Raw genomic sequence first — 12,858 nt, 5'->3', positions numbered from 1 at the left:
AGTGGGACCAGCCTCACAGTTTGGAATTATCTAGACTACATATGAGGCAGAGTAAAGGTTTAATCCAGATAAGTGCTAGGCCTGTTTCACATTTGGAAGGGCTGTCCTGTTTTGCCTTTCCAGGTAAAAGTTTTTTCGCTGGCAGTTATGTAGTTAGCCGGGAGTGTCAAGATTCCCTAGTCTTTATAAAGGGGAGGCAGTACAAGTTTTTCTTTTTGGACTTCCACTTCAGAAGCGAGTGGATGCTGCTAGAGGACCTGAGGCAAGATACCTCAGTAAGGATCTGAAGTGGAGAAAGGCCAGATGATTTGAAAAGAGTTAACCCTCAGGTAATCCAAGCCTTAGGCAAGTTGGGGCGGTAGGGACCCTGTGAATGAGGATAATTTAGTGACAGCCTAGCTCCTGTTATAGTAAATACAAGGGCTAGTCCCTTGTAGTTAGTAGAGTAGTTATAGTGCCTCCAGTGTTGTAGGGCCCAGGGTAGAGTATAGTCCCTTGAAACACCACTGGACAATTCGGTACACTGGGGCTGACTCTTGATTAATCATCAATGTGCTTTATTGCTGAGGTTATTAATCCAATCTTATGCCAATGAAATTCCTCTTTTGTGTTTAATAAACTTCAAGTTAATAGTTAAACGGATACTGTCATGGGAAAACATGTTTTTTTCAAAATGAATCAGTTAATAGTGCTGCTCCAGCAGAATTCTGCACTGAAATCCATTTCTCAAAAGAGCAAACAGATTTTGTTATATTCAATTTTGAAATCTGACATGGGGCTAGACATATTGTCAATTTCCCAGCTGCCTCCAGTCATGTGACTTGTGATCTGATAAACTTCAATTACTCTTTACTGCTGTACTGCAAGTTGGAGTGATATCAATCCCCCCCAGCAGCCTAACAACAGAACAATGGGAAGGTAATGAGATAGCAGCTCCCTAACACAAGATAACAGCTCCCTGGAAGATATAAGAACAGCACTCAATAGTAAAAGCCAAGTCCCACTGAGACACATTCTGAGTCACATGACTGGGCAGCTGGGAAACTGACAAAATGTCTAGCCGCATGTCAGATTTCAAAATTGAATATAAAAAATCTGTTTGCTCTTTTGAGAAATGGATTTCAGTGCAGAATTGTGCTGGAACAGCAATATTAACTGATGTGTTTTGGAAAAAACATGTTTTTCCATGACAGTATCCCTTTAAGAACATTTGGAGTCCAAAAATGTGCAGCTGAGTAGTAGTTGTTCAGCAAAGCTGCTCCCTTTTTCCACACACTAATGTGAGTATCCAGTTGAAAGAAAGTGTCTAGTGTAACTGATCCTCTTCAACAGTAAAAGTTCTGGTTGTAAAAATAAGGGTTACATATATTTAAGGACTACTGTATATGGAACCAACTTTTAATATTATATATTAAAAAGTCCAAGTACAAAACATTTTTGTAATTTTCATATTATTGTAAATATAATAATAAAATAATAAAATACATCTGACAGATAATTTTTTTTAAAATCCCTAACCCATAAAAACACAGCAATATCTCATAAAGAGGGGCCCCTCAATATATAAGTGCATACAATCAATGCAATATAAACTTATTCATGAAGAACTTTATCATTTCATAAACATGTTGAATAGTCAGGATTTAGGTGCTAAAAGAAGTAAAACTTATTGGGCCTCATTTACTATTGCAAGCAAAATGTTTATTCCAGTAATTTCCCACATTCTCTCATACTTGCACCCCTTGAGCTCTAATACAACTTTTGCCAGTAAATATTATGCAACTGGCAACTTGTGTATGGGTATAAGCAGATTCTTTAAAGGGATTCTGTAATGGGAAAAATTCAAAATTCAAAATCTATTTTTCAAAAGTAAAGATTTTATATTTAATTTTGAAATCTGACATGGGGCAAGACATGTCAGTTTCCCAGCTGTCCTCAGTCATGTGACTTGTGCTCTAATAAACATCAGTAACTCTTTACTGCTGTACTGCAAGTTGGAGTCATATCACCCCCAGCAGCCCATCAGCAGAACAATGGGAAGATAACCAGATAACCTGACACCTGCATTGCTAAAAATGCCCCTATGCCTAGTGGTAGATATGAGAACTGCACTCAACAGTAAAAATTCCAATCCGGCTAACCCAAGTGGCTACTCTGTCAGTTTCAATGAGTAGGAGAAAATAAATAAAAGTATTTTTTATGTGCTTGATAGTCCTGATATCCATAGAAAGACCAGAAGATGACAGGCTACATCAGTCTCTAGGTAAGAGAATTTTGTAATATATGTAATAATATAGCAATATCAAAGAGACTTGGGTTGGGTTATTTACTGAAATCCAAATTTATCTAATTAGTATTATAATAATATATATAATAAATGCTAATAACCAATTTGACTTTATTTATTATTAAAAAAGCTTGATTTAATTGTTTTAAAATCGTATGATTTTTTCAGAGTTTTTCTCCCGAATCATTCGATTTTATTGAGACTTTTTCCCTTAAAACCACAAATTTTTCAGGTTTTTGTCCAAAAACCCAGAAAAGATAGGATTTTTGGGGCTAATTCCAGCACAGACTACAGACACTTTAAAATAGAATAGGGACCTCTGCTATTGGCTTATACACAACCCCGGGAGGTTTGAGATGATGGATTTTTGGATTCGGCTGCATTGAGCTTTAATAAATCTAGAAAAATTCTAGTTTTTTTTGTTTAAAAACACATGAAAAATTCAAGTTTAGACCCAAGTTGCCAGACTGGAGTTTAATAAATAACCCCCTAAATGTCAACTAAATATTGATATTTAGACCAGGAAAGCTAATATCTGATGCAGCGGTTACCATAAATAACTCCTTTGTAGTATTCTTCATGGTAAAATTGTACAAGATATAATATGACAACCTAGGTATTTAAGATAAACAGTTATAAGCCTGGTGTGGTCATCCATTATTAATTCCAGTGAGATAATAGGGAACCTAAGAGTGCAAGAGACCAGCATTAGAGAAAGAAGATAAAAATAAGCATCATTGACACTATCATAATAAAGGTTTACTAGGCAGTGTGTGCAGAGAAACAGAGCAAAGAAGATGCTTAGGAGTGAGTTAGAAAGTGTAAATGGTGTATTTAAAATATCATGTTTAATGGATTGCTTTATAAAGTGGATTTCTGATTAAGGTATTCAAGTCTGCAAGGCAGGCATATAGTTCTTATTTGGGGTGGGGAAAAAGGTCAACAGTCCAACAGTCCAACAATAATCACTCAAAATGATCCTCAATATGTATTTATATATGATTAATATAAATAAATAAATAAATACAAAAATACAATTACATCTAAAATTAAGTTCTAAGACTACACACTGGACTCCAAGTGGATTTCTCAGGATACAATTAGTATATAACCAATGAGTAATAATGCAATAGCTGTAGAAAGCCAAGTAGAAAGCCAACTTAGTGTCCATTGAATAGTACTTAATATTGTTATTTGTATCTCTTTAATTTCTTATAATATGTTCTCTGGAATTCAGGTGGGGTCTGAACAATACCATAAACATTTTTGGCATAAAGATGCAGATCACCACAGCCCACGTGGAAGACAGAATGGCAAACACCTCCATTGCTACAGTATACATGCCCCGTGCACTGAGATAGGCTGGGATAAAGGACACCCAGACACTGAGGAAAGCCAACATACTGAATGTGATAAATTTGGCTTCATTAAAACTGTCAGGGAGACGTCTGGCCAAGAAGGCAACAATGAAACTGATGGTTGCCAATAGGCCAAGGTATCCCAGCATGCACCAGAAAGCAGGGGTTGACCCTTCATTGCAGTAAACAATAATAATTCCTGGTTTGGTGTTAGTGTCAAGTTCAGGAAAGGGAGGAGAGAAGATCAGCCACATAACACACATACAAAACTGATTAAATACACAAAACACAATGACACAATAGGACACCTTCAACCCTATCCACTGTTTTAATCTGCTTCCAGGCTTAGTTGCATTAAATGCAATGATAACTGTGATAGTTTTGGCCAGAACACAGGAGATGCAGAAGGCAAAAGCCAACCCAAATGCCATTTGGCGCAGAAGACAATTTTCAGGTTGAGGGTAACCAATGAACCCTAAAGAGCAAAGGAAACATAGGAACAGGGAGAGCAGGAGAAGGCAACTAAGGACATAGTTGTTGGCTCTAACAAGTGGTGTTTTTTTATAATAAATAAAAACTGCCAAAATAATAAGTAGGAACAGGGAAGAAAATATGGCAGTGGCTGCTAAGCTGTAACCCAAAGGTTCTTCATAGGAAAGAAACTCTGTAGTTCTTGGTAAACATCTGTCCTGTTGTAGATTGGACCACATGTCCCAGGAACATTGATGACATTCCACAGCATCTGTAAACGCAAAAGTAAATTGAAATTTTGTGTTGTGACAGCCAAGGAAATAAGTCTAATGATTACAGTACCTGTTCGGTTTGAAATCTGTCCCTGGGGACACCGGGCACACTCATAGCAACAGGATGGTTTTCCAGGTACTATCATCTGTCTGAATCCAGATGGACAGCTTGGGCTGCACTTGGAAACAGGAACCTATTGATATCAAACACGTTTTATATAGAAATATGGCATGAAGAATTAAATCATCAAAATTTAAATGTTACAGTTATAGAAGAGGTCAACATTTACATTTTAGAAAAAAAAACCATCAGGTTGCAACCTCCATTGCCCTTATCATTAGCCTACTGCCCCAGGAAGATATTCCTATTCTTTAAATTAATTTAATTTTCAAACTTAAAAGTGGAATACAGAAAAAATACTTTATTTATTACTGGTATATACCAGTTATGTATAGTAAAGACTGCTGTATAGTAAAGGCCAGTTAACTGACTGGTATATTTTGGAATACAAATATGTTTCCACTATTTGGGAATTGGTTGAATCCTTTGTGAAAGATTCAGTCGAATACTGAACCGAATACGAATCCAAATTTGCATATGTAAATTAGGTACAGGACAGATAAACGTGTGAACATTTTTTTAACTTCCTTGTTTTGTGATGAAAAGTCATATGATTTCCCTCCCACCCCTAATTTACATATGCAAATAAGGATTTATTTGCATATGTAAATAAAAAAATTTATCTGAATCCTGCTGAAAATGGCCGAAACCTGGATTTGGTGCATCCCTAAAAAAGACCCCTGTATAGTAAAGGCAAGTTAACTGACTAGTATATTTTGGCAAACAGATATTTTTCCTGCAAGATTCTTGTCTTGTTTTGGGTTTCTTGTATTCTGATTATCCACATTGGAATCTCAGATACTTCTCAGGTGTCAGACTAGGAGGTATTTAGGGGAACTTTTTCCTGAATCAATCAGTATTATGTTCTCTCTTCTTGGAGGTCTGGATTACTTGGTTAGCCTGCAAGCTATGCTATACTGAACCAGGTGTATTTTTCTCCCCCGGAGCAATGTTCCCTCTAATTGCTTCTTTAAAAACAATGAGCTTAAGTTATAATAAATGTACAATTTTGTGTTTTTGCAACTGCAACATTCCAGGTACTCTGTCTGAAAAGTTTTAAATCCTTTCCAGAAACCTATAAGGATTAAGTCAAAGTTCATCAAGGCAGTTAGTTGCCAATGTCACCAAGGCGTCTTACATAGTAACATGATGATCACTTTAGCTTGCCTATGTTTCTAACATGAGCAAGTCAATCAAGTAATTAAGTCTTTTGTGTTAATTCTAGTAATTCATTTGCTGTTAGAAAGTTTAAAATATACTATTAAAGATGCACTGTCTCTGTTTCTAGGTAATTGTATTGCATCATGTACATGGTGCTTAGTCAACCTAAACCTATCCCTAATATTTCTTGGCTACATTAACCCTAGTCTAATTACTGGGACCACTGTTTAAGTAAAAATGTATTACCAGTTCTTGTCACATGTCAAGCTATTTTCTTATGAAGTCCTATAATTGATCCCTTCTCAGTGGCATAACTACTCACCGGCAGGCCTGGTATAGGATGAGCACCTGGGCCCCCCTGTCGGGCCCTCCCCCCTATGAATTGTGTGCACTGTAAAATCTCCCCCTGCCCAACCACCCATGATATCCATTATCGTGGCTCCAGTGGGCCCCAAGAGGGTGTGGGCCCAGGTGCCATTGCGCCCCTTGCACCCCTGGTAGTTACGCCACTGTCCCTTCTTATGGTCTTGCTTGGAAAATGATGGTTTGTTTTTAACTGTATCTCCTTTAGAACCTACATAGTATTCAAATCTGCCTTGTATTTAAATATTTTCTAGCCTACTGGTACTAGTTATCACCCAGTCTGCCTGGTTATCTTTTTGTCTACTCCATTTAGTGTACATATGCCCATTATAAGGTCAAAATTATACTGAGCATGGGTTTTCACTTCTCCTTTTAAATGCTTACTAAACTCTAACAATACTGCACCATCATGTATGGTGAATCAATGAATGTTGTGGGGGCATCTGTAGGGGCACCGATCTTCACTGTTCAAGGTATGTGGTCACCCTTGGCTGCTAAAAAACCCAAAAAATAGCATACAGCATGTATCCTTCATCTTTGCGTTAGTTCTCTAGGAATTTCTATACGTTACTTCTTCCCCTCTTTGATGTTGAATCAACCAATTGCAAAAAAGCCTGCAAGCTTTATTTATTTATCTTTCATTACCACTAGGATGTTCCCTCTATCATTATCATATTATGTCTTGAAAATTACAGACAGTACCTGAGTTTTGCTGTCGATCCAAGTAATATCAGGAGAGTTTATTTTCAAGGTATTTCCATCAGAGGCACTCAAGTCATAACTTCCAACAACAACCTGTTCCAAAGTGCCATTGGTACTCACATGCCAGTTTACAATATCATAGATGGCTGGAGGGTTCCCTTTGTCATCAAAAACAATTTGGTTCCCAAGTCTAGTCTTAACGTTTAGATTCTGAATGTAATAAAGAAGCTAAAATGAAAAATATATGTGATTGCAGTGGGTATATAGTGTATATATTAAATAAAACAAACCAACTAATGCAGGAATCTCTTACTTGCCAAGGATGAAATGAAATGATGCTGGAGCAGCCACCATAATGAAATGGTTCAGTTCTTTGAACACAATTAAGCAAACCTTGTAGGGCCCATGCAATTGAGTAAACAGCCGTGTATACATTTAAAGGAATTCTATGATAGTTTTCAGTTAACAGACTTTCAAGCTTTTCATTTCTTGTACATGCCTGGATTGTAGAATTGCTGTTTAGTTGAAATAAATTGTTTTGATTGAGTAATGTACATGAGAATGTTTGCTCCCAAAATTCTTCTATGAATGGGTCATGAAAATCTTTTAATGGATGAAGTCTTTGGAAATATTTAGTAAATTCTGGCATTTTTGCACCATGAATGGCAAAACCAATGGTGCCCACCAAAACCACTTGGAACTTTTCTTCAGAGAGTAGAGCAGATGTCACCCAACCTTCACTGGCAACCCAGATTTTATCTGTCACATTCTCCTTCAATAACTCTTCCACAAGAATCACAAAGTTATGATCAGAAGCTATCACAACCACAACTTTTGCAGATGACTCTCTTATAACCTTGGCAAGCTGTGGGGCATTTCTGTTAGGTTGACCAATCAAGATATTCTCAGAAAAAGCAACACAAGCTCCAGTGCGAATTATTTCCTGTTTTGCCATCTGCAGTCCAAATTGTCCATAGTCATCATCATCAGCTAAGAAGCCAACCCAAGACCAATCAAAATAAGACACCAGCTGAGCTAGACCTCTCATTTGAACTTCATCACTAGGGATGGTACGGAAGAAAGAGGGAAACCGGTTCCGATCACTTAGAACAGGGCTGGTTGACAAATAACTGATCTGCAAGAAGTATTTATAGGGACAAACATAAAGGCAACAATTAAATAATACTGCATGTTTCAGAAAATGTATCTATGTCAACAAGTGCAGAACTACTTTTTCAGTTTAGTATATTGCTCTTACCTGTGGATATCTGTACAGTCCCAATATTTCAGCCATAAGAATGGAATGCGTGGAACCAGAATCACCAACAATACCAGCAAGAGGTGCCTCTCTGTAACAGTGATAATTTGGGGTCATTTTTTTTCCACCTGAGAGCATCAAAAGAACTCCTTTTGCTGACCTCCTTAGGGTAGTACATTTGTCAAAAATCTGGAAACCCAATGTAATGTTAGGAAGGAGTTCATGATCTCCATTTATCTCCTCCACTGCAAATATCAAGGCATGCATGCTCTGGTAATATTCTGTAGCAATCCTGGTAGAGGATTAAAATAGAGAAAAAAATATATTTTTTAAATGTTACCTTTTCCAAGAGAGTATATAAAGAAGGGAAGTGGTCTAGGATTGGAGGTGGATTTGAGTTCAAAGACTGGAATGAAATAGGCTCTGGCATGGAAATACCAAAAATAGCAGCTAGACTAGGTAGATATGTCTATGTTGAATTGTTTGAGAGGTATAAGACTAATGGGGCTAGGCAGCTGCGTAGTCTTGAAATCCACTGAAAATATTGTTTTTACTGAGTTAGTATCTCAATAGCCAAGTCACAAATACAAGGACAACTTATCTCTAAAAAAAAAAAGATAAGAATGTAAAAATAAGAGTTCAGTTGAGCCGAATGTGTGGCTTTATATGGTCCCTTTGATTTTGACATAAAGATATTGCTTAATGTATTTACAAATTGTCCAAATAGGACAAAATAGGAATGTTTTCTATTTTAATACATGCCCAAGTAAGTTTGCAACACTGAGCCAGATTCAATTCAGTGAGAAAAGGGGTTATAATGTGAAAACTTATGGACAAAATTCTATTTCTATTCTATAGGAAAAAAACTGGAACTGAATTAGGAGAAACGTTTTTTTTCTCCTTTAATTGAATCTTGTCCATGAGTTTTCACATGATAAACCACTGAATTAAATCTGGTTCATTGTTTGAATAATCAGGAACACTACTAATAAATACAATTAGCTAGGGTGAACTGTGTGCATTATAGTTCTTCTAACTACATTTTTCTAGAAGAGTTCCTAGTTTTTCACCTGATCTGGTAATATTTAATATTAGATTAGTGTAATTAGTCAAATTATAAAAAAACAAATAATTTGATTAAATACAAGAAATTGCCTGCTTGAATGTTTTTTTAGATAGACCCTTAGTCGTTAAAGACTTGTGAGATGTATCTATAGTAATAAGTCAAGTCAACTGGACTTTTGTAAGTCGTTCAACTGACTTTCTCAATTCTAAACTGAGATTTCTGAATTGAGAAAGTCAGTCTGATGTCTAGTGAAATGTCTTCAAGAGAAGAAAAAACAGCAAGCCCAGCTGATTTCACGTATTACTATAGATATACCATGACCTGGATGGATGACACCCTTCACAGATGACTTGTGAGATGTTTTGCATATGTGGAACCATCATATATTAAGGTAAATTGAACAATTTGGGTGGTTTGCTTAAAAGTGAAATATTCAGTCCAACGTCAGTATTTGATCTTTTAGTTTTTGGTGGTCTTCTAGGTCAGCAGAGATCCCCAACAGACCAACATTACAAGGTTACTTACTTCTGGCAATGCATCTCCGGTGGTCTTCTACTGAAATTGAGGTCATTATTAATTATGCTCAAATGTACTGGAAATGTTCCCCCTATAACAATATCTCCTGAATGGCTAAGCAACTTAGTATTGGACTCACTGGGTAGGCTGCAACCGAATTTTGTGTCAGAGTACATACCCTCTTCTATGGCTAATGATAATAATATCCATGCTGCAGAGAGAGTCATTCTTTGGAAAACTTGCCTATTACCAGCAATCATGTTTGAAATAAAGCAAGTAACGCTCTGTTGTTGCATTGCAGATATTTACTCAGTTGTAGTTTAAATGTGGTTGTGAGATATTTTTTATACATTTCAGAGACTGATAGGCATAAGGGGATACACACGTCATAACAATGATTATCCTAACTATTCTGGGACTTTGAATTAGTACGGGAAATCTGCCTCTCAAGGTCAACATTGATATTGGTCCCAAAAGAAAATATGTCTCTATATGGCTTTTTGATTTAAAACAAAACACTGGATACTTTAAAAGGCTAAGGCACATGTTAAACAGCCAACCTTCATACTAATTAAACTATTATAACAATATTTTCAGCTGAGCAAGGCATCTAATATTTACCCAGAAGTGAAATAAAGCACAATTTAAACTTACTTAAATCTATGAAAAATGAATAATAGCAATGATTTTAATTTTTTTTCATTTTTGTATTGATCAAATGCCCCCTTGCTTTGGATAACATCTCAGTTGTATGTGTAATTGACTTAGTTTGAAGTTTATACTTTTAATAAAGCAACTATTCTCAGGCCACAGCTTTTCTGTATCTCCTCCTATAGTATGAAGACCACACCATGACCTAAAAGTCTATAGGTAATGGACTTTCACTGTTGCGTGGTCAATAATCCAAACCTCCAGACATTGCATTTGTAGGTGTAAGACTATAGTAAAATGAGTGGTGCCGTTACTCTACTCAGCTAGTAGCTAGTTATGAGGGGATTCTTTTGCCAAAAAGATTGCAAAACCACAGAACTTTCTGAGAATTGGGCTGCTTGACTGATTTGCAATTTGTTTAAGAATTAACATACATCTTTAAATGGACTACCATATTGTGTAATATGTGGAAATGGAGATTTGCTTGGTATTACCTGTGGGTATCTATGCAGTCTAAGATCTGGGCCATAAGAATATAATGTGTCGGTGTCACCAATAATACTAGCAAGGGGTCCCCGTTTATTACAATGATAATATGAGTTTATTTATTGATCTCCAGCCAAATAGGGCCCACTCTACTGCTTGTCTTAATGAAGTGCATTTGTCAATAATTTTGAAGCCCAATGTGAAGTTCAGAATCTGCATTTATCTTCTCTACAGCAAATATTAAGGCCTGTACAGTCTGGTAGTATTCTGTATTCTGGTATTAAAGAACCAAATGATATGTGTACTGTACAATAAAGAAGAATTATGTGCTGCCTGAAGTTTTTTCCTGGTCAAGGTTTTTGGGCAAAAACTTTAATTTTTAGAGGGACATTTTTTAGAGGAAATTTTTTTTTAGAGATTTATTATACCCTGAAGCTGCAAAAAGTCTGAATCTGAAAATCCGCCATCTCAAACCTGTCAAGGTCATAAATAAGTCAATAGGAGATGTCCCTGACATTATCAGGGAAATAAATACCATATTTATTATGGCTTGTCATTTGTTGGTATGAAGTAAAAGGCATTCTATGATTCCTTCTTTTTTGGCATGTCTCCATTATGGGCTTTGTGAGTAATATTTCATTCCAGGGGCCCTTCAGATCAAATTCTCTGGTGGACTCCAGGTACCCCAGTCTGACAATGGCTGCAATCCAGTTTTAAGTCAGGACTGCTGCACATATCTATAGTCAGAGTGCACAGAATCCATTCTGTAGATAGAAGTAACCAACTAATTCTATGGCACATTAGCCTGCTGATTAATTCTAATGAGAAGTTCTGTGTTACACATAGGCACTACCACAGCCATTGTAGTATACATTGAGATGCCTTTTTGTGCCAACTTTATACATTGCTAGGACACTTAAATGTGCAGGAGCAATTACATAAATAAAGCACGGCTAAATCCATAAGTACAAATAAAATCACATAATTTAATGGATAGTCTAAGAAATGTAAATAATATCACATCATTTAATTTCTAGTCTAGGGAGTCTAAATAAAATGTATCCCTACATCACTCCTAGTAGATAAACTGACCAAAAACTGTTACTGTGCTCTATTTATTCACATAAGGACAAACCAATGTGACTTCATTCAGATTTGAGTATGTTAAAATGTAGGGAAAATAAAACTTTCAAAATAAAGAAATCATAACGAACAATTACTGTACATACTATGTCCGCTAAATACTACAGATCATGTAAAGCAGGGATCCCCAACCCTTTTCACCCATGAGCAACATTCAGATGTAAAAAGAGTTGGGGAGCAACACAAGCATGAAAAATGTTCCTGGGTGGTGCCAAATAAGGGATGTGATTGGCTATTGGTAGCCCCTATGTGGACTGACAGCCTACAGGAGGTTCTGTTTGGCAGTACATCTGGTTTTTATGCAACCAAAACTTGCCTCCAAGCCTGGAATTCAAAAATAAGCACCTGCTTTGAGACCACTGAGAGCAACATCCAAGGGGTTGGGGAGCAACATGTTACTCACGAGCTACTGGTTGGGGATCACTGATGTAAAGGAAATGTCATGGAGTTTCAGGAACTGGAGACCACTTGAGGTAAAAGACAATGTTTATTTGACACAAGTGCTGTAGATTGTGAACTCACAAAGAGTTAGAACCTTGATCAAAGGAATCACAGAGTTTTTATAGACTTTAAAAAGGAAGTTAGCGGTGGGAGAGCATAGAGATATTGCTCCACAGTACAGAAAATAAAGAACTGTTCTTACAGCCAAGCAGGTGGCTCTGCCCTCATGTCCAGGGTAATAGTGACCAAGATTAATTTGAGAGCGGAATCCATCCAAGCCAGGGGTCTCAAATCTGCAATTTCTTTACAGAGATCATCATTCACATCAAGCTCTAACACACAACACACTGGAGTCACTTTCATAAGAAGCCAATTAAAAAGCGTTTTTGGAGTGTGGAAGGAAACTGAGACACAGACAAGGAGAATGTGCACAAACACCTTGGAGATAGTACTCATTTTGTCACCGAACTAAAAACCCAAGCATCTGTTGGGAAGGCAGCGGGGACACCCACAGGACCCAAGTGTGTGCGTCCACTGATGACATCATCTGCCCAACATAGGT

At 36.8% G+C, this 12,858-nt stretch overlaps 1 protein-coding gene across 1 annotated transcript; it reads right to left on the bottom strand.

Moving 5' to 3' along the window:
• Positions 1-3,491: 3,491 nt before the first annotated feature.
• LOC121401293 (extracellular calcium-sensing receptor-like) lies at positions 3,492-9,598 on the bottom strand. The gene is made up of 6 exons (XM_041585658.1): positions 9,585-9,598; positions 7,994-8,285; positions 7,049-7,870; positions 6,736-6,963; positions 4,459-4,582; positions 3,492-4,120 (listed from the first exon to the last, which is right to left on the bottom strand). Exons 1-6 carry the CDS (start codon positions 9,596-9,598, stop codon positions 3,492-3,494), a joined length of 2,109 nt encoding a protein of 702 aa, XP_041441592.1.
• Positions 9,599-12,858: the final 3,260 nt, after the last annotated feature.

Source organism: Xenopus laevis, chromosome 3L (genome assembly GCF_017654675.1).
Source record: "Xenopus laevis strain J_2021 chromosome 3L, Xenopus_laevis_v10.1, whole genome shotgun sequence".
Lineage (NCBI taxonomy): Eukaryota > Metazoa > Chordata > Amphibia > Anura > Pipidae > Xenopus > Xenopus laevis.
Note: the sequence above shows the minus strand (reverse complement) of the source record. Positions and strands in the feature narration are given on the sequence as shown.